Below are 26,619 nucleotides of genomic sequence, written 5' to 3'. Positions count from 1 at the left end.
AGGTCATTTATAAATGTATCTGAATCCGTCACTGTGTTAAATTGGATGTTTAATGCGCGTGCACATTTACCTTTTTTAATGCTGTACTTGTAGCCTATTTTACAGGCTACTCATTTAATAATGTTGGGTTAAAAATAACCCAACGAGTAACCCAACTATGGGGTTTTACAGCACTTTCCCAACTGTTGGTTATTTTAACCAGCCAGTTGGGTTTAAAGTAACCCAACATCTGAGTTTATTATTTATTTTTATTTATGGCATTATTTTAATAAATTAAATACACTTTGTTTTCAAATACAGATTGTATTTGTATAAAACAATACATATGTTTTAACAAATATATTTATTACAAAACTAAATATTGGGGAGTCTAGCATTTACAGCCTAAATATACATAATTGTGTACATACATTCAAAATACACAAGTGTAACAACACACATAATAAATTCAAAACCAATGCAAATGTGTACGAACAGTACACATTAAAAACCTATTTAAAACTATTTAAAACCTACACAAAAATGTAGAGAAGACACGTACATAAAATGTATACATGCACACAAAAATTCAAACTTAACACATTTAAAACTACACAAGTGTAAATTACAAATATTAAATTCAAAACCTATATAAATATGAACAGAATACACAAATTCATATGAATAAATAAACATAACTTTATTGAAAAGTCATCACTGTACACTGTGCATTGATGTGTTGTTGTAAACTTAAGTAATAAAACTACACATACACATGTTGACTATGGCCCTAATGATGATAATCAAAGGTCTTAAGGCAGGAATGTGTTGGAAGATATTTTGAAGAATGTTTGTAACCAAACAGTTGTGGGGCACCATTGACTTCCATAGTATTTTTTACTATGACTGTAAAACAAATACACAATATGCACAAGATTCGAGATGTTAAACACATGCAAAGCATACAGTTTGTGGCATTAAACATCACTTGTGTCTTCACAGAAAAGAAATGTAGCTTGTCATTATGAAATTTAAACAGTGAATCTGAGAGGCACATGCCTCCTCCCAATACAATCATTGTAAATAGAAATTCAAGCAAGTGATAGTTTGTGTGTTTGTTGAATACATTTATCCCTCTGATAAATTAATTTACTCTTTTATAAATGTCAGTATGAAACAATACAATTTAATAGGCTATGATGTAGAATAATAATGTATACATAAATGACTAACAGAGTTGCACATGCCAAGTACTATTTTGCCTGAAATATTTGTTTTCTTATATTACTTGTATGACTCGTAAAGTAAGATTGGGGGCCGGTTGCATAAACTGCTTAGTCATTAAGATTTTTTTCTTCAAGACTGGTCCAAACGGTCCTAACTCTTTAAAGTAAGTTACATAAAAAAGGTACATTGGTCTAATTTGAATAGGAAAAGTAAGACTGTTTAGTTCTTGGTCGAACAAGTATTCGAACACGCAAAGCGAATTGCTCACGTGACTGGGCAGTCTGTCGTCGATCACGTGACTCTGTGAAACCAATACACGCAAACGGGGGGCTTCACTTGAGATTGTGTCGCGTGCCTCGAAGCTTTGGTGTCAAACGTAACATCACTAAGGCTCTGTCAAACACCTTGGAAAGCGGCCCGCGACAGCAAAATCCAGCCCAAAGTCGTGTATTGTGACTGAGTGTGAGCTTGCCTTAACGTGGACGCGAACCAACAACAGAGTTCTCATGCGTGCTGAGCGTAGCTCCAAGACTGCGCACTACTGAAGCACTTGAACCAGCCACGACGTCTTGAGCGTCTGCGCAGTTGCAGCGGCTGTTGATGTCCTCGAACACACTGGGAAAGATTTGCGTTTGTGGTCCGCGCGCCCGGATGATGATAGCCCAATATTCCGCATGGATTTAACAATATCCAGCAGGACACACTCTCCTGCTGTGTTTAGTCACTCATCACACATGTTAGTGTTGTGTTTTGTTCGATGTGGGCATGTTCTGAGGACGTGAGGTGCTCAAGGCTGCTAGAGATTAGGGAAAGTATATGTTAGCCAGCTACGTTAACTGCTGTCAGTGTGAAAGTGACAGTAAAACTTCCCTATCAAGTTAGTGCAACGTCCTGTGAGGATTAAACCTGCTGTTCCAGTGACTCTGGATCATCACTTCGCATGAAAGGTAAAGAAATCAAGCTGTGTTGTGCTCTTCACGTCTGCTGTTTATGTTAGCTTCGGGACAGCTCAAACGAGGGACATGTTGTTCATGTTCACATGAAACCTATTGTGTTTCAGTAAATGATAATTCTTATGTTTCCTAGATCATCTAATGCCATCAAGTGAGATAAAATATCCACTTTGAGTTTATTTGGAGTTTTGTTTATGATTTAGAAGTCTTGTTTTAAAAGATAGCATCTCATGCTTCTGAAATAAGAATTGTGCAATATTGATTTATTCTGTTGTACAGTACGTTGCCTTAGTCACGTTCACACATTATATCTCCTGGAACTTCTGGAAGTGAGCCTTTAACTCGAATTTAATTTAAATGTGTGTCAGTAACATTCAGAGAGGGTGTTTAGTGTGTTAATTGTTTTTTATTAAGAAAGCCAAGTCTGTTTTATGAGACTGTTATTAAAGTCTTGTTAACGGGTTGTTATGTTTAAGACTAGCAAAAAGTGCGTAAAAGTATAATCTTTTGGTCGTGCGTCTTGGTACCTTGAAAATATCTTGCTTTATATTTTCACTAGGACTGTCAAATCGATTAATCGCATCTAACATAAAAGTTTGTGTCTATATAATATACTGTGTACACACACAGACATGCACACACACATATACACACACCCACATATATATATATATACATATACATATATATATATATAACACAAACTTTTGTTAGATGCGATTAATCGTGATTAATCGATTTGACAGCCCTAATTGTTTTTCATAGTTTGCTTTTGCATTTCAAACATCCAGCAAAACTGCCCAGAATCACTGAGTTTGGTCGTATTTGCTTCACCGTTTGTTGTCTAAAGTGTTTGCAAGCATGGGAATGACTGATATTTGCTCTTGTGGGTCAGAAAGCTGCTTGTGTGTCCACTGTCCAGTGATTGACACTTGCATGTTATTTTTGCCTACACATTTGTACATGCCCTGTTTTCTCTTCTGTTCCAGAGGAGGAATGGCGTCGAGCACTAAACTGTGTCGTGTGACTCTGGGGGTCGAGGGCATGACCTGCGGCTCCTGTGTTCAGTCCATCGAGGGCCGGATTGGGGGTCTGCCAGGCGTCATTCATATACAGGTGAGAGTGACTTTAATGCCATCATGTCAAATAAACACAATAATGAGTGAGTGTAAATGTGATTACCTCTGTTATTATCTTTATCTGTTATATAATTTTTTTAATGAATTATGATTTGTTGCAATTGCTTGGTCGGTTAACAAAAGAGTTAACTCTTCCTTGTGTGAGTTTCAAAATATACCAGTGGTCTATAAGCATTTTCTTTTAGTGAATTAACATTATGTAAAATATGTCTTGTAATGTCAAATTGTAGTATGTGTGTGTGTTTGTGTTTGATCAAAAATACAGTAAAAACTATAATATTGTGAAATATTATTACATTATAGTTTTATAATTTAGAATTACTGTTTACAAAAAATAGTTGGCCTAAATGTTTTCAACATTGATAATAATAAGAAATGTTTCTTGCGCATCAAATCAGCATATTAGAATGATTTCTGAAGGATCATGTGACACTGAAGACTGGAGTATGATCAGTTCGATCATGATTATTATTAACATATTTTATATGTACCTTTCCAGCTTATGGGCTTTTTATAATGATAATCAATGTAAATGTCATTCTTTATCCCTAAACAAACAAATATAAATCTAGCTAAGCCACTGATTAAATTTCCACTTTCCAGGTGTCCTTTTTCCATGAATCATTGTATGAGAGGGCCTCTCTGGGTGGCTGACAGAGCAATCTGACCGCAATATATGGTGGTAATAATATTTACCAGAGCCTTCCCTCCAGCAACTGTCATGTAATTGAGGAAAGCCACTCGTATGTTGAACTTAGAGACACAGCCTAATTGTTGTAATTCATCCTGCCCTTTCCGTTAAAACACAGTTACCCTGCAGACATGGGTCAAACAAGCAGATAATCTAATCCTTTGTTTGTCTAAGATGCCATTTTAACCTTTGAAAAGCAAACTGGTGGTATTAGTATTGACCAGTACTGTCAAATGCCAAATACTATAAATGTCTTTGTTACACACAGAAGCAAACAATATGGCTCTGTCTAAGCAAGCGGTCAATATACTGAGGACAAAAAAAAGCAACTCGGAGTAGATTTGTGCTTATTGTGCCAAACAAACTTCCTGTTGTCTCTTCATGAGGATTTCAGGGTTTAAGGGTCATGTGATGATATGAGTGAATCACCAGTGTGAGCTGCCTGAGGAATCACATTGGCTTTATCGTCATGCGATGATCGAGCCACTTCAGCAAAGCACATGCTTAAAGCAATTAAACCTATTTTTCGCTAAATATGGGTTAAGACTACATATAACAGAAGCTTATACTCAGAAATGTATCATAACAAGTTTGTTAGAAACATTAACTGGCATTCCATTTTTTTTATTATTTTTTTTGAAAGAAGTCTCTTATGTTCACCCAGGCTTCATTTATTTGATCAGTAAAACAGTCATTTTTAATGTTATTCACACCAACGGTGAGTCCATTTAGTATATCATAGCTAAACTGCTCCAAATGATGGTCTACATTTATAGCCTAATGAAAATGCATAACCTAATGAAAGTCTGGAGTGTCAGAGGGCTGCTCTGACATGAACATGATGAAGTTTCATAACCTTTGTGAAGGTCATAACCTGTGTAGGGGGAGACTGCTCTACATTGAACATGTCCAAATCTCAGCTTCCTAGCTTGCTGGAAAGGTTCTCAAGGAAGTTATTTATATTAATTGTTGGCCTCTATGGGTGCTGTTGAGTGATTCGCATAGTAGCTATCTGAACTATCATACATATCAACCATTTCAGTACAGCTGGAATCTATATTAAACAATCAGCATCCAGGACCGTAACTATCTGCTGGGAAATGAAGTGTTGTGCAACCAAAGGCATGTGTGCCATTTATAGTTACTGGAACAATGGTGTTCTACGAGTAACTGTATGGCTTTTATTGGGCAATTTGACTAAATGTGCTGTAATTGAGGACAGATTAGCACATTATGATCTTTTTTGTACCACAGGTGTCTCTGGAGCTGAGCAACGCAACTGTGACATATGACCACACTCGCCATAGTCCAGAATCCTTAGCAGCGGCCATTGAAGATATGGGCTTTGAGTCCAACCTGGCAAACGCTACGTCAACACCAGTTCAAACAGAAACCAAAGTATTCAGCAAAGCAGGCTGTAGCACAGACTCTGTCCAACAGGCGCGGAGCGCACTGGCCCAGACGAAAGGGGTGCTTGAGACACAAGAGAGTGCTGATAACCAAAGCCTGGCTGTCACGTTTGTCCCGTCTCTGGTCAGCGTGGAGCAGCTCGGGGAAGTGATGCGCTTCCTGGCTCCTGATGCTTCTTGCAGCCCAGCGCTCAGTCCACAGGAAGGGCCGACTTCTCGCAGCTCCAGCGGGGTAGAGGCGGTGAAAATGCGTATCGAAGGAATGGTTTGTCTGTCCTGCACTACAACCATCGAGGGCAAGATTGGGAAGTTAAAAGGGGTTGAGAAGATTAAAGGTACCTTTGAGATTTACCTTTGCCTGAGTAAAATAATCTCCATTGAACTTTAACATTTACTGGTGAATCGTGTCATGCATTAAGTTTACATTGTAAATGAAGTTTAAACTCATTGACCTTGTGCTTTATGTCACTGTAGATAAGAAATTAGATCTTACACAATCTATACATTTAGGTTGACATAATGAAGATGATCTCCACTTTCTCATATCTTGCTTAAAGATGCACAAGTTTTTTTTCCACTGAAACTATTTTATCCCTACATAAATGATAGTACTTTGGGCAAATGTTTAAATTATGCTAGTACAGTGATCTAGAAGTTTATACCGCATGGCTCGCCCCCTGTTTTTCATTGTTTTACAATGTTCTCCAATTTATGGTGGGTCTGCCATGTTGAGATCACGTGACCAGCTGAGTAGAACTTGATTTCTAATCCTTTAACTCGACTATCAGACATTTCCAAAATAAATATGCCATAGATAAGTGTCAAGTATGATTGCTATTGGACATTTTTGACTGAAAAGTTACTTTGTCATGCTACATTAATGTTGTCATGATACTGGAATTTGCCACAACATTAAGGGCATAATTTTTTTTTTACCAATTTCTAATTTAATTTACTTTTTTGACCATAGACAAAGTATTATTATTAACTTATACTCTGCAGTTTGAGATTCCTCATGCCCGACAGCTCTAAGATATATTATATAATAATAATAATAATAATAAAATATTATTATTATTATTTCTAAGGCATGCACTGTAAAATAAAATAATAAATAATAATAAAATAATATGTTGGTGCATACTCTGGAAAATTAAAACCTTTTCAAATATTCAGAGTCAATAAGTTTTGGAAAACCTGTTTTTTTCAGCCCTATGTTGTATCCATTCCACACCAATAGGTTTCAGTATAATTTCAAAGACCATTGTTGTGTCAGTCAGCAATACATTAACAAAAATTATTTAAAAGTGCTGTAAGCGATTTCTGAGAATCATTACTGAACACTGTTGATATTTGAAATCAACCCAAACAAACACACCCCTCCCTTCATTGCTCCACGACCACCCTCAAAATGCACGAACACGCAATGCAAGAGTGGCTGTCCTTTTATCGTAGCTGAAGCAAAGCAAATTAAAGCTCAGCAAAAAATGAAGAGAAGATGACAAATTAACGACAAGGAAGATCAACAAAATTTACATACAGTTCACAAGTATCCAAGCAAGACTTTGTTGTTATTCGCCAGCAGCACACACTCAAAACCATGTTACTCACGTATGGAGCAGAAACAAAGCAACCTCTGTGTCCGTTTTCAGGCCTTCCTGCTTATGTCTCTCCAGCTCTGGAAATCTTTTCTAATATTAACGTGGATCCTAAAGCTCTTGCCTGATCATAGCCCTTCTTTTTCCAGTGATATTCCTCTGAGATTTTCTCTTTTGTAATGTCTCTCAGCCATCTCTCTTTCTACGGTCTTTCATCAAATCTCCCTCTTGCTCACTCTCTCTCCTCCCTCATCATGAGTGTATACGCCCCCTACTGCTGATTGTAGCCATGTTTGGTGTGGTGCTCAGTCCGATCCACTTTCAACAGTGTATTTCAGAAATTGCTTACTGCACCTTTAAGATGAGTGTAAACATTCTTATTATTAACTCTTGAAGTAACATTTCCTGAGTATTGATTTTGGTTTTGTCCATGCTTTTTTTCAGTCTCTCTAGATTCCCAGGAAGCCACTGTACTTTACCTGCCTTATGTCACCACGGTGGATGAGATTGTGAAACAGATCGAGGTTGCTGGTTTCAAAGCCATTGTTAAGGCCAAACCTCGTCAGTTAAAACTTTCGGCCAGTGAAGTAGAGCGTTTGCTCAGCTCTCCCAAAAAGACTGCCTCCTCTCCTGAGGAGAAGGTTTCTGAACCGTCCACGGACTCCACGATCACTACACTGATTCAGGTTACAGGAATGCACTGCAAGTCTTGTGTGGTAAATATTCAGGACAATATATCCAAGCTGCCTGGAGTGAGTTCCGTTGTTGTGTCCTTGGAGAACAGGCAAGCTTCAATTCAGCACAACCCAAAACAAGTTTCAGCAGTGGAGCTACAGAAAGCCATTGAGGCCCTTCCTCCAGGGAATTTTAAAGCTATTATCCCAACTTCCCCAGAGCCAAGCTTCCTCCAGCCTCTGGTATCAGTAGCGGAGATCCACATTGAGGGCATGACCTGCGGCTCCTGTGTTCAGTCCATCGAGGGCATGATCTCCCAGAAGAAAGGAGTGAGATCAGCCCAAGTGTCACTAGCCAATCATCAGGGAACTTTTGAGTATGACCCTTTAGTGACTTCCCCTGAAGAACTGAGGGAATCCATAGAGGACATGGGCTTTGATGCTTTTCTGCCTGGTAAATATTCTATATGCCTTCACTACTGACAGTTTAGGCTGGTTAACAGTTTTACATTGTCCCATTTATGGTGCTTTTTTGTCTTAAATACCTCTGATGCAGCACTTCATATAACAAACCTGAATTTTAAGATTGGAGAATAACTTGGTGAATCTGAGGCATCAAACCCAGTTGGTTTTGAACCAGATGGATTTTGAATGCAACTTCCAAATAAGTGTCTGTCTGGTAATTAAGTAGAATGAAAATTGTAGGTAAAAAAAGGTTAGTTCACCCAAAAATGTAAATTCTGTCAAACCCATATGATTTTTCATCATTGAAACACAAACAAAGAAATTTTAATGTAATCTGTCAGATTTCTTTCCCTCCTTTGAAATGTATTCCACTAAAACATTGATGCTTCAATGTGTTTATAAGGACATCATAAAGAAATCCATAATCACTTATATGATGAACAGATTTAATTTAGGCTTATATTCACATATATACAAATTGATCAACACACATATTGTACATAGAGCTCATCAAATATGGAAAACACTGAAGCTCAAACATGCTTGCTTGATGCGTGAGAACCAATGAGGTTAACTTTTGTGTGTCAGGCAAGTACATTTGCGATTACGTTTACCATATTTGAGCCATGACTGCCACTGGTGCGACCTCAAAAAAATAAATAAAAAAAGGTACAGAACATCTGGTGAATTTCATGTCCTGGTCATATTTCACCACACAGACCAAAATGACACACAGAGAGTAAAGTCCAGTTTCGGGATTTTAAGATTTTCTGGCATTGTGACTCTATTGTCATTACAGTGAAGCACATTTCCTTCCCATTTCCCAATACTGTCATGTGTCTGGATGTTTTAGTTTGGGGGTTTGAGGGAGAAGTTACAGAAATGCAAGTCATCATGATGAAATCAAATCTGCATAAACTAAAGGCAGTAAAGTAAATACTACAATGATGTGAAAATATATATATATATTAGTGTTTCAGTAATAAGAATTGGAAAGAATGCCATAATAGTTCTTCTAGGTGAACTTTATTATTTTTATTATTATTTTTTTTATTATGTAGTGGTGAATTATAAGCCACATATGTTCTTGACAGGTTTCTTGATTCACCCAACAACAATATTTGAACGTTTGTGTTGTTTCTGTTAGCATTTTACTGTACTTTGCAAAGCTGTATAGTTTGCCTTTGCCCTAACTGTATATGATCACTGAGGGAGTTCTTTAAATTTAAGAAGGCAGGGCAATATCACACACGCACAGCATCTATATAACCAACTAAACTGTTGTCTGATTACTTTTCAGCTATTGGCATTTTGTAGTTCTAGATGCATGTCCTAAATTGCCATTTCCACTGAAACCAGGTCACTTTTAACTTTGTTCTGCCATTTTTACAGAGACAAATTCATTGGTGCCTTCAGCGGTTAAAAGCCCAGCGCCGTCTGTCCGCAGCTTATCATTATCTCCAGTCTGGTCAGCTGTGAAAGAGATTGAAGCAGAGAGTGATGCTGAACCTTCAACAAACACTATTTCCAAATGTTTTATCCAGATTGGAGGAATGACCTGTGCCTCCTGCGTGGCCAACATTGAGAGGAACCTCAAGAATGAGCATGGTAATCCAAATCAAAATAATGCTAGATTATATTTACACACAGTGATGGTGTCTAAAATTGATCAAACAGAATCCGTATCTCTGTTACAAAAAAAAGGAGCAAATGTCATATTAAAGGGATAGTTCGGCCAAAAATGATATTAAACCCATGATTTACTCACCCTCAAGCCGTTCGAGAGGCATATGTCAATCTTTTCAGACGAACACATTTTCAGTTATTTTAGAAAATGTCTTAGATCTTTCAGTGGTTATGTAAGGGTTAATGCCCGACGAGGTGTCCATTATCAGGTTTGCGCGGAGGACGTTTGCCTCCGCCGAAGTCCATTAAAACCTGATAATGGACACCTCGAAGGGCATTAACCCGCTTATACCATGGTTACTTACGAAAGAAAGAAATATTTAATCAATTAATAATACTTTATTGTGTTTTAGAGTAAAAATCGTGAGGGTTTTTATTTATTAAGTCGAGCGCACTATTTAATATCTCCCGTATACAGGCGTTGCCAAGCAACGTGGCCACAGCGACCCGACTGCAGCAGTTGATCAGTGAGTTTGAGCCAGCGCAATCATTTAGAACTGTCATCAGGCAAATTGACGGGACGCCTTTCCTAGGTGTACATTATCACTTTTTAACGGACACCCTGCAGCCAATCAAAATCGAGTATTCACCCAGACCATGGTATAAAATGTGAAGTAATGGGGTCCACTCCTTCAAGTCCCAAAAATGTGCATGCATCCTTCACAAAAGTAATCCATCCGGCTCCAGGGGGATAAACGAAGGCCTTCTGAGGGTAATCCGTGCGGTTTTGTCGTAAAAATATACATATTTATTAAAACTTTATAAACGAAAATAACTGGATTCCGGTAGCGGCCGACGCGTGTTCACGGAGATGGATGCTGGCGTATGACGTAGGACGTAGCGTAGGAAGCGTCGTGACGTAGAGCGAACGTAGAGTTTTGTTTTGCTCTGCTCTCTGGCTGAGCTGTCACGTTCGTTCTACGTCACGACACTTCCTACGTTACGTCCTACGTCATATGCCAGCATCCATCTCCGTGAACGCGCGTCGACCGCAGTTATTTTCGTTTATAAAGTTTTAAATATGTATATTTTTACGACAAAACCGCACGGATTACCCTCAGAAGGCCTTCGTTTATCCCCCTGGAGCCGGATGGATTACTTTTGTGAAGGATGCATGCACATTTTTGGGACTTGAAGGAGTGGACCCCATTACTTCACATTATAACCATTGAAAGATCTAAGACATTTTCTAAAATAACTGAAAATGTGTTCGTCTGAAAAAAGATTGACATATGCATCTCGAAAGGCTTGAGGGTGAGTAAATCATGGGTTTAATATCATTTTTGGGCAAACTATCCCTTTAATTGGTAGATTGCTAGATATGCAAAGGCTCCATGAATATACAAGTATGGTTGTAATTAATTTGCCATTGTCTTTCTTCCACAGGTGTACACTCCGTTTTGGTTGCACTGATGGCAAGTAAAGCCGAGGTTCGATACAGCTCCTCAATCATTGATCCTCAGAGAATAGCAGAGTTTATCCGAGAGCTCGGCTTCACTGCCACAGTCATGGAGAATTACGACGGCTCCGATGGAACCCTGGAGCTTGTGGTACGTTAGCAGGTCCTATTGCTGATTTTTGACCAATTTTTCTATCAACAAAAGTTTGTGGACATCGTGTCTCCTTTCATCAGGTCAGAGGGATGACATGCGCCTCCTGTGTTCACAAAATTGAGTCTAACTTGATGAAGCATAAGGGCATCCTTTATGCTTCAGTTGCCCTGGCAACTAATAAAGCCCACATCAAATATGACCCAGAAGTGACCGGCCCTCGAGACGTGATCAGATGGATCGAGGTGAATTCACATTCATTTTCATGGGAATAAATATGTTCAGATGTACGTTAAGCTTTGTTCTAAAACCTAGTGAGCTGCCTACATAGACAGCATTTTAGTGTAGCAGTTTGCTAACAAAAACTCTACTGTGAGTCAATTGTTTGTTTTACGTAAGGAGCACTGTTTTGAGTTGCCGTTCTGAATCAGTCACTTATTAATTTCAGTGTCTGTTTATTATGTTTAGGAACAGAGCTATAAATAATATTGTAAAGAGCTATAAATAATATTTTAGGGAACTATGAAATCTGTTTTGTAGCGTGTTCTTACATGAACTTCCCTATTTTTGATGAACAGAACATGGGATTTACAGCCTCTCTAGTGAAGAGAGATCGTCCTGGAAGTCACTTGGATCACAGCCGGGAGATCCAACAGTAAGTAAATTATAAAAGTCTGTTTTTATAGTGCCCCTATTGTGCTATTTTAAAGGTTCCTAATTTTGTTTTGGAGGTCTCCTACAAGAAGTTTATATGCATCAAAGGTCAAAAAGCAGTTTTATTTGATCATAATATACATTGCATCACCTCTTTTCTCACAGTGTCTGAAACGGTTCAATAAATTATGTAAACCCCTTCCTTCCCGAGACCCTACTCTTCTCTGATTGGTCAGATGGCCCAGTCTGTTGTGATTAGTCGACCACTTACAGCATGTGCCGGAAAGGAAACACTCATTACCATATCTGAAGTTCAGCTCCGGATCTTCCTCAGTACACAGTGATACAAACTGTAACAGTGGCGCCGGTTTTACCGTATCAGTTCCAGTCTACATCCATTCCTCAACCTTTGGAAGTGCTGCAAAGTGGATTTGCATTCACAGCATTGAAAACAGTGTCTTCTCGACATGTCGACAACACAAACCACACTCTTACAGTCTCAGCTACAACTACAGTGTTCGAGGGTCAGAGTAGATGCTGTTCACAGGCAGCCAATAGGCTGACATTATGCAAATGTGTTACAAACCTATGTAGTTTAGAGCAGGAAGTTTGTTGTCAGACAGTTTAGACTCGGTTCTTTCTTTTGGGAGACAAGCATAAAAAAAAGCATATAGGGGGCACTTTAAAACAGAATTACCTAAAATAAGAATCATGGAATTTCAGCATAACCTTCTTTGCTGCTTTGAGTTTTTTTTTTTTTTTGCCTTGATGTCCATTACCTCTTGAAGGAACACAACTAATGTCTTTCTTTTGACCTGTGTGCATTAGTTGGCTTTGCTGTTTTCTCCTAGGTGGAAAAGATCGTTCCTCATCAGTTTGTTTTTCTGTGTGCCTGTTATGGGCATGATGATCTATATGATGATCATGGATCACATGATGGACATGTCCCACCACCATAACATCACAGCTGAGGACAGAGAGAAGTACCACTCCACCATGTTCCTGGAGAAACAGCTTCTGCCAGGCCTCTCCATCATGAACCTGATCTCATTCCTCTTTTGTGTCCCTGTGCAGGTTGGTTTGATTTTTATCAATGTACTGTGAGAGGTTCTTTGTCTACCTTAAATATGCAAATACTTTATGTACTGAATGGTATCTGTTTTCTCTCTCTGCAGTTTATCGGTGGGCGGTATTTCTACTGTCAAGCCTACAAAGCTGTCAAGCACCGGACGGCCAATATGGATGTGCTGATTGTACTGGCAACAACGATCGCATTCACATACTCTTTGGTGATTCTTCTGGTTGCCATGATAGAGAGGGCAAAGGTGAACCCCATCACCTTCTTTGATACTCCACCCATGCTGTTTGTTTTCATCTCGCTGGGCAGGTGGCTGGAGCAAATAGCAAAGGTGAACAAGAATTTCCAGTTACACAAGTTATTCATCTTCCTGCTTGTAATATTATCTCTTAAAGTGCCCCATTACGCTTTTTGGATATTACATTTCCTTAAACAAGTTAGGAATTCCAGTCTAACTTCCTGCTTGAAACTGTAGGTTTGTAACAAATTTACATAATGCCAGCCTATGGTCTTAATTGGCTGCCTACAAACAATGTCTACTTTAAACATCAAACACTGTAGTTGAAGCTGAGGCCTGGAAGAGTTTAGTTTGTGTTGTCGACATGTCGAAAAGACTCTGTTTGGGCCGCCTGACCAATCGGAGTAGAGTAGGCTCCTGGAAAGAAGTGGTTCAGAGAGATTAAATCCTTTATAGAACAGTTTTAGACACTGTGAGAAAAGACGTGATGCTGCAATGTATATTATGAGAAAATGAAAGTGTTTTTTGACCTTGGATGCATGTAAACCTATTGTGGGAAACCTCCAAAACAAAATTAGGAACCTTTTAAATAGCATAATGGGGCACTTTAATTTCCTGCATTGTTCTGCACTAATGTTGATGTGGTTTTGTCTTGAATCACAGAGTAAGACTTCTGAGGCTCTGTCCAAGCTGATGTCTTTACAGGCGACAGAGGCCACTGTTGTTACACTGAATGATGATATGTCTGTGTTAAGGTTTGTGCGACTCCTGTGCTGTGTAGTTTGTGTTTCCTTTCAGCACAAATGACAGCTCTCTCTCTCTCTCTCTCTCTCTCTCTCTCTCTCTCTCTCTCTCTCTCTCTCTCTCTCTCTCTCTCTCTCTCTCTCTCTCTCTCTCTCTCTCTCTCTCTCTCTCTCTCTCTCTCTCTCTCTCTCTCTCTCTCTCTCTCTCTCTCTCTCTCTCTCTCTCTCTCTCTCTCTCTCTCTCTCTCTCTCAGTGAGGAGCAGGTGGATGTTGAGCTGGTGCAGAGAGGAGATGTTGTGAAGGTTGTGCCTGGAGGGAAGTTTCCAGTGGATGGCCGAGTAATTGAAGGACACTCCATGGCAGACGAGTCTCTCATTACGGGTTCGACAGTACAATTTTCTCCTTACTAACATAAGTACAAACAAAGAAGGCAGGATAATTGTTGTGTATTCCATATACAGTGATGTCCAAAAGTCTGAGGCCACTAGTAATAATAAATCTCTTTTGCATTTTGTGAAGTTTTTCACTCTAAATGATATTAGCAGCATAAACATTTGAATGAGAATTATTTGTTGAACGGGAAAATGTATGTTGCCTTTCTACTTCAATGAGATCTTCTCTAGAGCACTAGCATTAGTAAATTCGATATTAATTTTATCTAGTATGATTTGAAAAGGAAGTGCAAGATTTTTGGCACCATGGAGGCAAGAACATCTGCCTTTTTCTACAAAATAGCGTAACATCAAAAATGTGTTTATTTAAAGAAATAATGTGTAGAACCTTAAAGTGATAGTTCACCTAAAAATTAAAATTCTGTCATTAATTACTCGCCCTCATGTCGTTCTAAACCCGAAAGACTTTCGTTCATCTTTAGAACATAACTGAAGATATTTTTCATGAAATCTGAGAGATTTCTATCCCACCACTGAAAGTCTATTCGCCCAAAACTCTGACGCTTCAGAACATGGATAAAGAGCTTGTAAAATAAATCAATATGAATGATTGGTTTAATCCTAGTCTTCTGAAGAAACACAATCACTTTATAGTATGAACAGATTTCATTCAAATTTGGTAAACGGAAGCTCAGACATGCTTGCTTGACTTGCGGTAACCAATGAGATTTATTATCGCGTCACGCAGCACGTTTGAGCTTCCGCAAGAACCGGTGAGGTTTGTCAGTTGAATAAAAGTCTTATGGGTTTGGAATGACATGAAGCTGAGTAAATGATGATAGAATTTTCAGTTTTAAGTGAACTAAATCTAAATGTTTCTTACTCAATTTACATCAACGTTATTTTGAATGTGTTTTGTTTTTCCGGTATTCAATACATTTTAAATCCCTGATTTTCAGTGTGCTCTCAGACATCTCAGTGGATAATTAAATTCCCATAGGCTTTTGTGGGAGTCAAGCCTTGATCAGGGCTAATGATCAGATTTGCATACGATGGTTTGCTCTTTTGACTTGGGCCAGTAAGTAACCACATAGCAATGGCCAAGCAATCCAGATATTTCAGTGTAATGTTTCTTCCCTTCATTTTCTAATTTGTGCAGTCACTGCACTGTGGTGGTCTAATGATGTGTGTCTTGTGTTGTAGGTGAAGCCATGCCTGTCACTAAGAAGCTGGGGAGCACCGTTATCGCAGGCTCTATCAATCAGAACGGCTCTCTGCTGATCAAAGCCACTCATGTGGGCACAGACACCACCCTCTCTCAGATCGTCAAACTGGTGGAGGAAGCACAGACTTCAAAGGTGCGTCTGTCAGCTCGGCTTCTGCTGTCATATCACGTCTTTTGATGATAACAGCTTCTGATTCTTCAGATTATCACAGATCAGTGCGTCCTATTTTTGTTCCTTTATATTATCTATCTGTCTGTCTGTCTGTCTGTCTGTCTGTCTGTTGTTAACTATATACTTGAATCTGTCTGTCTGTCACTACTATTCTGACAGAATCAGAATAATAAAAACATTAAATAAATATTTAATAATAACCAATAAAAATAAATTAAATGTCTAATAACAGGACCAAGGATATGCAGTGTAGTCTACCGTTCAACAGTTTGGTGATTTTTATTTATTTATAAAAAAAATAAAAATAAATTAAAGAGAAAAGTATACAATAATAGTTAAGTTCAGTGAAATTTCTAAAAGTTTCCACAAAAATATGAAGCAGCACAACTGTTTAACATTGTTAATAATAAGAAATGTTTCTTGAGCAGCAGATCATCATATTATAATGATTTCTGAAGGATCATGTGACACTGAAGACTGGAGTAAGGGGCTGTTCACGTCACATGTTTTGCATACTCAGATTTGTTATTTTAAAGGGGGGGTGAAATGCTCATTTTCACTCAATCTCCTGTTAATCTTGAGTACCTATAGAGTAATATTGCATCCTTCATATCTCCAAAAAGTCTTTTGTTTTATTATATTTTTAATTGAAAGATTGGCTGTACCGAGTCTTTCCGGAAAAAAACGAGCGGCTGGGGGCGGGCCGTGTGGGCGAAGCTTAGCTGTGCTAACGCGCCGAGCTAACAACACACAGAGACATTTGTTCAACAGTTTTACTCACCGTTCCAACGCACGACCGCGAACCTTTATCATTGTGACTGCTCGATCCTTAAGCATTAGACGATCCGGGCTTTGTTTATAAAACAATCATCGTCGAAATGCAGGGAACAACAGTCTTACACAACTCCGTTTATGCTCAGGAAAACAAACTCCATCCACGGGTGCCTTAACGCTGGGTTCTTTGGGAATCTGTGCAGGGTTGTCTTGCCCTGGCAACCAAAAACACACTTCTTTGGTGACATTGACTTCCCAAAAGCCGGGCAGGGTGCTTTGATGGCGAACTGCTTTCACTCTCTTGCTCTGTTTTACGAGTGCGCGCGCGCCCGCGATCTTACCGGAGAAGTGCCCTTAGGACCCATATAAGGAAATTCCGCTCTATCTTATGTAAGACAGAGCCATACTCGAAAAAAACTTTCCGAAACTTGTGACAAACCGGAAGGACAATTTTTGGAACAAAAATACTCCTTCAAACGTACAACTTAACTTTTGAAACTTTGACCATGTTTAGCATGGGAATCCAACTCTTTAACAGTGTAAAAAACTCAGTATGCATGAAACAGTAATTCACCCCCCCCTTTAATTTGTAGATGCATGACAAGCGTGCTCATAATAGAGAGCGAAGTCGTTGCAACTGTTGTTTTCTCTGTGTTATTAGACGCTATGTGAACGGCCCTTGATGGCCTAATGATGCTGAAAATTCAGTTTTGCTATCACAGGAATAAATTACATTTGACAATATATTCAAATAGAACAGTTTAATTATAATGATATCTGAAAATATTACGATTTTATTTTGGATTGTCGATAAACGCAGCCTTGGTGAGAAGATAATTCTTTCAAAAATATTTTAAAATCTTGCCAAACTTTTACAGTAGAGTATGTATTAATTTATAGCTATTGCTTTCCAATATACACAGCCAGTCTAAAGTTTGGACATACTTTACTATTACTGTGGAAAAAAAGTAATAGTAATGCAGTCAAAAATATAAAATATCACAAATGGAAGTATAAATATTATTATTAGTAACCAAAATGTTATACAATTCAAAACTTTTTTTTTTGGTACAAAACTAATTTCAAACATTTTAGCATAAGCTTTAAAGTGATAGTTCACCCAAAAATGAAAATTCTGTCATTAATTACTCAACCTCATGTCGTTCCAAATCTGTAAGACATTCGTTCATCTTCTGAACACAAATGAAGATATTTTTAATGAAACCTGAGAGATTTCTGTCCCTCCATTGACAGTTTACGCAACTACCACTTTCAAACCCCAGAAAGGTAGTAAAGACATCATTAATGTAATGCATGTGACTCCAGTGGTCTAACCTAAATTTTAACCTCAACACGAATGCTTTGTTTGCACAAAAAAAATAATTATCTCCAGTGCGCGTTCACGCAACAACATCTGCTGTCAACACAAACGCCTACGCTATGGTGCTCTCATGAATGTTTAATATCAAGAGAAACAAATTCATTGACGTTTGACTGTTAGTGTGTTTTTTTTTTTATCCAGTATACTGCATCAGCTTTGGCCTATATAACCTTTTTAAACTTTCCGATCAGGCTCCCATCCAGCAGTTTGCAGATAAGATCAGCGGCTACTTTGTCCCGTTCATCGTTGGGATCTCCTTCCTGACTCTCGTGGTCTGGATTCTGATCGGCTTTGTGAACTTTCCACTCGTGGAAAAGTATTTCCCTGTGAGTGAAGCCCATCTCTGCACATTCGTGTTCTTCTATAGTTCCTCAAATCCTTCCAGAATGCCATCATTTTAATTTTTAATTATAATGTAAGCCAAGGTTTCTTTAGATTTCAATAAGCTTTGTTTTGTGAATATTAGAGTGTGTTGACATGGTACATTGAACTTTTTGGTAACACTTTATTTTACAGTGTCCTTGTTACATATGTTACATGTACTTACCATAGTAATAACAGTATATTATGCATAATTACATGCAACTAACCTTCAACCAAATCCTAATCCTACCCTAACCCTATAGTAAGTACATGTAGTTGCTTAATATTTATTACTCAGTACTTAAATATATAATTACACTGTAACAATGACACCTTAAAACAAACTGTAACCAACTTTTTTTATTTCAGTAGAGCAAGAAAAATCCTGTTTTCCGTGATGTGTCCCTTTTAAAGTGTTCATACTGGAGGGTTCAGGTCCTTTTAAACTAGGCCAGGTTTATACTTTCTCTTTGAACACATTGAAATGGTCTTTCTGCAGGGTTATGATAAGAGCATCTCTAAGGCAGAGGCCGTCATCCGCTTCGCCTTCCAGGCCTCCATCACTGTCCTGTGCATCGCCTGCCCCTGCTCGCTGGGTCTCGCCACCCCCACAGCGGTAATGGTGGGAACAGGGGTGGGAGCCCAGAATGGGATCCTCATCAAGGGAGGAGAGCCGTTAGAGATGGCACACAAGGTAAGAGATGCTACGGGCTAGAGATTTTAAGCTAAAGTAGTTGCGGAAGAAGACAATTTTTTAAAAATCTGTCTGCGCTTTTAGATTCAGTCTGTGGTGTTTGATAAAACCGGCACCATTACATATGGAGCTCCCAAAGTGGTCCAGGTGAAGATGCTGGCAGAAGGGAATCGGATGCCACGCTCCAGACTGTTGGCGATCATTGGCACCGCTGAGAATAACAGTGAACATCCGTTGGGTTCTGCCATCACCAAATATTGCAAACAGGTCCGTTTGACTTATTGGCGTGATGTTGCGTTACTTACAGCCTGTGGTGGGGTTTATGAGTTACATTAAGCTATGTATGTAAAACTATGACAAAGATCATTTTAATTTTCTGTTGTCAAATGACATGAACTTTACTGTTAATAATAAAATATTTTATTTTGTGCGGCTTTAAATAAGCACATTTTATTGATCTTTTTATTTAAAAATAACAGTACATTTTTAAGCCATAATTGTCATTACCGAAGTGTGTCTGCATTAGATGTGAAACATACCAAAAGTTTATATATATTGCATTTGCAAGTTTATAAATATATAAAAATTCATATATTTAAACCGATTTACACTATCCTTGAAAAGGTCAGTCAGTAAGAGAAATAAATGTTTTAAGAAATGAATACTTTTTTCAGCAAGAATGCATTCAATTGATCAAAAGTGACAGTAAAGACATGTTACGAAATATTTCTATTTCAAATAAATGCTTTTCTTTTGAAATTTCTATTTAAAGAAACCTGAAAAAAATTATCATAGTTTTCACAAAAATATGAAGCACATCTGTTTTCAACATTGATAATAATAATGTTTCATGAGCAGCAGATCATCATATTAGAATGGTTTCTGAAGGATCATGTGACTGAAGACTGTAGTAATGATGCTGATTTCAAATTCAGCTTTGATCACTGGAATAAATAACATTTGACAATATATTCAAATAAAAAACAGTTTTTTAAAATTATAATATTTCACAATGACATTTTGGTGTGCATAAGTGTCTTCCTTCAAAGTAGCCTACAGCTTGTTTTGGGGTAATAACATTGAGTATAAACGGTTCTCGTATTGATGCTCAAACGCTCCTCTGAATTGCACGAGTCTTTATTTGGCATTTGCATTCACAATGGCTCTTCTATGTTCAGGACTTGGGTACGGAGTCTCTTGGCACCTGTACAGATTTTCAAGCTGTGCCAGGTTGTGGAATCAGGTGTCTGGTCAGCAACACAGAGAACTTGCTGAAGAGAGAGGACAGTGACAGTGAGGAGAACCAGCGTAATGCTGTCCTGATTCAGATCAGCGATACCAGAGCCCACAGCAATGAACACCCGCTTATCATGGACCCACAGCCACTCGGTGAGTGTCACATGACCGTTGGGACGCTCATAATTAACTGGTTAACCATCAACCGACAGTAAGAATCAGTTAAATGCTTTAAAAAGTAATGCAAGTAACTTTTCAAGATATTTTAAAACATTTGCTGCATGGTTAAAAAATATGCTACACATAACAAATTGCATTTTTGAGTGGAAAAAAGCAGATAAGTCGCATTTTATTACAATCAGCAATAATGTAAATAAAGCGAAATGTATACAAACATTATAAACATGGCTATAAGCTATTTTAGTTCCTTTAACTCCACAACAAATCCTCTAAAATTAATAGTAACAGCAAGAATGGAAAATTTAAGTAGATATGCCAAAACAAGTTCATTTAAAGCGCAACTGAAACAGAAACTGGCATTGGGCTCACGACAACCTCACTCATTTGGCATGAATTCAAATGTTTCTGTATTCTCAATATATTTGGATGCTAAACTATTATTTATTATGTAAACTAGGCTTTGAACTTCACTTATAAAGACACTGACATGTTGTGTGTGTGCGTGCGTTTCCTTATATATGGCGTTTTCCATATATAGAGTTTAATTACAAGAGTCTTGGCTTTGAATGGTCTGGTAAGGGTATTTTGTCTGTTTCAGCTGTAGTACAGACGTCCTCATACACAGTGCTGATCGGGAACAGAGAGTGGATGAGGAGGAACGCGCTGCAGGTGCGAGCAGACGTTGATGAAGCCATGATGGAGCATGAGAAGAGAGGACGCACTGCAGTGCTGGTGGCTGTGGACAGTGAGTGAGACCGGGTTATTTTTGTCCCTGGAACAGGCACATACTGTGGTTTTCACAGGCTGTGGCCTAACCTTCCATTTACAACAGTAAATATGTCAGCACAAGAGAAACAAATGTTTGTTACGCCATTTAATGTGGTTTTTAATTGGAATGGAGGATAATAACCGAATATAACTACATATTAAACAAATAAAAGTAACTGTCAAATAGTGCTCAGTGTTTATTTTGAGGATGTGTGCTGTTCTGTTTTATTCTCAGATGAGCTTTGTGCCATGGTGGCCATAGCGGACACCGTGAAGCCTGAGGCTGAGCTGGCTGTCCACACACTTACAGCAATGGGGCTGGAGGTCGTGCTGATGACTGGGGACAACAGCAAAACAGCTCGAGCTATCGCGGCCCAAGTAAAGGACACTTTCATGTTCCCTTGAATAATAATCGTACACATGCAGCAGCGAATTTTAGAAGCGTTTTTTTGCTGCAGGTGGGCATCAAGAAGGTGTTCGCAGAGGTCTTGCCATCTCACAAGGTGGCGAAAGTGAAGCAGCTCCAGCAGGCGGGAAAACGCGTGGCCATGGTGGGCGACGGAGTGAATGACTCCCCCGCACTGGCCATGGCAGACGTTGGCATTGCAATAGGCACGGGCACAGATGTTGCTATCGAGGCTGCCGACGTGGTGCTTATCAGGGTATGAACACTGTAATGGCCTGATTAGATATGTTGACATTATATTGGTAACTCTTTACAATAAGGTTCATTAGTTAACATTAGTAACTGCATTAGTTACATAAACAATGAACTGCACTTATACAGCATTTATTCATCTTTGTTAATGTTAATTTCAACATTTACTAATACATTACTTGTTAACATTAGTTAATGCACTATCATGAACAAACAATGAACAGCTTTTTTTTTTATCAACTTACGTTAACAAAGATTATTGCTCATGGTTAGTTCATGTTAGTTAATACATTAACTAATGTTTACTAATGAACCTTATTGTGAAGTGTTACCATTATATTGTTTGTTACCTATATTGCTCAGATGAACGTAACATCTTGGTTGGCCCTGGATTTTTATGCATTCAACTGAAGGCTTTGTGTTTAATTTTGCCAAATCTTTGTTTGAAACAGAATGATCTTCTTGATGTTGTTGCGAGTATCGACCTTTCTAAGAAGACCGTAAAAAGAATCAGAATCAACTTTGTATTTGCGCTAATCTACAATCTTGTGGGGATTCCCATTGCTGCAGGTAAGAGCAACTAAACCATACAAGACTCCTAGATAAAACAAGTATTTCAGTATTATTGGCACTTTCCTCAAATAGGGTACAAAACAAAGCCTGAAACGCTCATAAATGAAGTCAGCAAATGGTTTTGTTTTAGCATTTTCTGTTAATCTTCAGGAAATGTTGATTTTGTTGAACTAAATTAAACGATTAAATTAGTTGTTTTTTTCTATTTGTTTTACACTACTGTTCAAAAGTTTGGGGTCGGTAAGATTTTAAAAGAATTATCTTCTGCTCACCAAGGCTACATTTATTTGATAAAAAAATACAGTAATATGTGAAATATTATTATAAATTTAAGATAACTGTTTTCTATTTGAATTTTGTTTTTAAATGTAATGTATTCCTGTGATCAAAGCTGAATTTTCAGCATCATTACTCCAGTCTTCAGTCACATGATCCTTCAGAAATCATTCTAATATGCAGATTTGATGCTCGAGAAACATTTCTGAATATTATCATCAATGTGGAGAACACTTTTTTGTGTGGAAACGATTCTTTGATGATGCTAATATTCTAATATGCTAATATTTTTAGCATACTATAGTAATATTGTACAAGTGTTAGTTTGTAGACATTTGATGCTTTTAAAACTAGCTACTTTTCATTCTAGGTTAATATTATGTTAGATAATAGTTTATCAAACATACCAAGTAGGTCTCACAAAAAAGGAAAAGACTTTGAAAAATGCCCTGATTTCTTTGAGGTGAAGGTCTATGGACGGGTAAATGGACTTTTTTGATCTAATTGACAAAATAAGCTGGCACAATTTACATAAGAATGCGGCCGGATACAACGGAAAAGTATTCATAGAGCATCAGCTTTTGTTTCTGCTCTGACAGCCGCAAGACTCCACCGAACGCTGTGAGTGTGTGTTAGAAATCAGGAATGGTGAGAGAACATTTGTGCGTTTTTTGTCTTCAACCCAAACTTGGGTCTTTCGCTGACAAAGTTTAAATCCCGTCTGTCTAGCGCACTTCCCACTAATGTTTGTGCATTAGGTCAGTAGGCGGAGAGTAGGCGTCTTGTGGCTGTTTGAACACATTCGACCACATGAGCGTTTACACTATGTAAGCAATCCGGTCTAATGCGTTTTCGACTACCTCTGGAAGTGGTTGAAATTGGACAAGCTCAAAGCGTTTTAGACCCCGTTTACACCTGTATTTAGCGTCGTCCACTTGTGATCCGATTAACCAAAACGCATCTTAATAGCAGGTGCCTAAGTGTGTATTATTGATTTGTTTGCAGGTGTGTTTATGCCTGTGGGTTTGGTGCTGCAGCCGTGGATGGGCTCTGCTGCTATGGCCGCCTCATCGGTGTCTGTAGTGCTGTCCTCGCTTCTACTGAAATGGTAAACCTCTCAGATATTATCACCAGACTGTAAACTAGTTTAAATGTATATACATTTTATACATGCACACAATTTTAAGATTTTGTGCTATTTGGCTTTTCATTACTTCTTGTTTTAGACTAGCTGAAAGAAAACATCCAAAATACACTTAAGTGTTTATTTCATTGTCCTTTTTTCTTCTATGTGCTCATATAGCGTTCAGTGACAATGTATATTTTCACATGCAGTGTTAACTTCAGTAGCGCTTGCACCAAACTTTACAGTTTTATTCCCATCTACATTCCGAAGGCTTTTGTTCATATATAATTTTCCTGATTGCCTGTCTGTTGACAGTTTTATCACTCCAGAGTGATGAGAAGGGATATACAAAATTCCCTCTGTAAAAACCTTTAACTCTAGTATGTAAAAAGAATAAAACCAAGTTTTAACCTGACTTTACTCAATGTTCAGATTTCTGTTCTGGAAATGTATGCAAACTAGTGCATATTTATTAAGATAATGCATCATTTGCATATTCAAAAACATAACATTTCAGAAAACTTGTAATACAATGTTTGCAATTCTTAATGTAATCAGTCAACTGGGTAAGTATGATGATGTCTGTTTTTTATGATTTTTTTACCCAATTTTCCTGGGGTGTCTTGCTTTAATCAGCAGCATTTTCTTTTTTCTCTTTTTTTTTAGATAGTTTAGAGAGGACTATTATTCTTTTTTTAGATTTTCAACTTTCTTTAGTGTGTAATCTTGCTGTTTGAGCATGAAAAAAGTCTGTAAAGTTAAAAAAACTGTTTCTTGAACTCCCTGAAACGCCTCGATTCTCGAGTTTTCTTCCAGGAACGAACACGTCGCAATATTCCTCATTTAAATAATTCCAGCCCAAGGCACATGCAAAATAAAGGGGTGAGGCCTGGTTGAGTTGAGTTAGTAGTAGACATTTCTGAAACACGCTTGAAGCGGCTGACCAATCACAACACACTGATCCAGCCGACCAATCAGAGCATATTATGCTGTTTTGAAGGAGGGGCTTCAAAGAGACAGAAACTAAACAGAGTTACTGACAGACTGGGAAGAGAGGTGCTGCAACAATGTCAAATATGTGAAAATAATGTGCGTTTTAAATATTCAAGCATGAAAACGTATTCTAGTAGAGGCCAAAAACAAAATCAAGACTTTGTAAAAAGGTGTAACAAAAGGCCTCTTTAAGCTATGACACTCATCTCCTGTTTCTGCAGTTACACTAAACCCACCGCTGAGAAGCTGGAAAGACGACTGGGTGAGGTGAGAAAGCAAGGCAGCCTATCGGATGTCAGCGTTCACATCGGCATGGGAGAGCTTCGTCGGTCCTCACCCAAACTCAGCCTGCTCGACCGCATCGTCAACTACAGCCGGGCCTCCATCAACTCGCTCCGCTCCGACAAACACTCCATGAACAGCATGGCCCTCAGCGAGCCCGACAAGCACTCTCTGCTGGTGGGAGACGCTCACTGCGAGGAGGAGATGGTTTGAGTGTCTCAGGCCTTGCTTTACCTCAGTGCCTGTAGACGAGCAGGATCTGTGTCAAAGCCCAAATTCAATGGCCTCACGAGGTTCCTCACGAATAAGACCACAGTTGTGCTGTCACTGTGACGCTGCATGAATCCGCCTTCGCAGCTTTGATTGTCCGTCCAGTTCAACATCACTATTGTAGAGGCTTTCTGACATGCTGTTTACATTGAGTTTGATATTCTCGCTGGCAAATTTACGATGACAATCCATACAAGTAAAATCAACTACACTGCTGATTGTCTTCAAGTTTTAAATCCATTTTATTTTTGTGGAAATGACCATTTTAGAGTGATTTATTTTGTTTTATGGCAATGATTAAGGGGATATTTATTACATCATTTATTTATAGTATTTTATGTACTTTTTATCGGACATGAAGGAATGTGAAGATTTCTTTAAAAAGCGAACAAATGAACTCTACTTTTCTAAGGCCGTTTTGGCTGCACATAGTGTCCTTGTGTGACTTTTGAGATGCAGTACATTCCAAAGAAAGCAGCATTTCTGTTTCTCAGAGGGATCGGTTACAATCAGGAATGATGGGGCCACAAATTAATAACCAAGAAAATGCTAAACCATTATAAGCCTCTGTAAGATGTTCAGCATATTCATTTTTAATGTTCAGCAAACTGTTTGTATCACTTTAGCTGCCTTTGCTATATTTAAATGTGCACTTGCTCTTGTCAAATTTAGCTTTTAAATGTAGTTTTTTTTTTGCTGGTTTCACTTTATTTTAAAACCCAGTGCTGTGTGTGAACCGAGGCAGACATTTAATGAGCGGAGCCCGTCTGTATACAACCGTTTGTGCATTAAAGCCCTGAACAGATACATAAACATGAAATCTCTCTGCACAACCTGAATCAGGTTACTGAAATACATTACTGACTTCAACGTTTTGAGCTTTTGAAATATTTCGAAAATGATCCAAAATATAGAAAAAGTTATCCAGTGGAAGTTTTGTTACTGTATTATTCGAGGTCAATTAAGTGATGCAGTGTTCAAACGAAACAAGTGCACTCATTAGTAAGTAATGATTAGTTGTTGCTTGTTTTTGCAAAATGTGTTTGGAGTGACCGTGTAAACATCCTGAAATTGATGCTGTTGATTGTTTCACTAAATGTGCTCCTGGACAATTCTTATTGTAGTTTTGCATCATATTCTTTAAATAAACAGACACTTTTCAATTAGCTAA

General features: G+C 38.2%; 1 protein-coding gene across 1 annotated transcript; it reads left to right on the top strand.

Annotated features, from left to right (window-relative positions):
* Positions 1-1,520: 1,520 nt before the first annotated feature.
* On the top strand, positions 1,521-26,619 carry atp7a (ATPase copper transporting alpha). Its single transcript, XM_081382911.1, has 23 exons — positions 1,521-2,153; positions 3,149-3,275; positions 5,244-5,733; positions 7,441-8,124; positions 9,528-9,743; positions 11,208-11,371; positions 11,455-11,616; positions 11,950-12,026; positions 12,877-13,099; positions 13,201-13,434; positions 14,005-14,096; positions 14,339-14,466; positions 15,681-15,835; positions 18,221-18,355; positions 18,892-19,086; positions 19,171-19,353; positions 20,265-20,475; positions 21,101-21,247; positions 21,506-21,648; positions 21,729-21,932; positions 22,381-22,498; positions 23,783-23,885; positions 25,118-26,619. The coding sequence occupies exons 2-23, from the start codon at positions 3,156-3,158 to the stop codon at positions 25,389-25,391; spliced, it is 4,458 nt and encodes a 1,485-aa protein (XP_081239037.1). The 5' UTR covers positions 1,521-2,153; positions 3,149-3,155; the 3' UTR covers positions 25,392-26,619.

The sequence above is a fragment of the Scardinius erythrophthalmus genome (assembly GCF_964197995.2).
Source record: "Scardinius erythrophthalmus genome assembly, chromosome: 13".
Taxonomy (NCBI): Eukaryota; Metazoa; Chordata; class Actinopteri; order Cypriniformes; family Leuciscidae; genus Scardinius; species Scardinius erythrophthalmus.
Note: the sequence above shows the minus strand (reverse complement) of the source record. Positions and strands in the feature narration are given on the sequence as shown.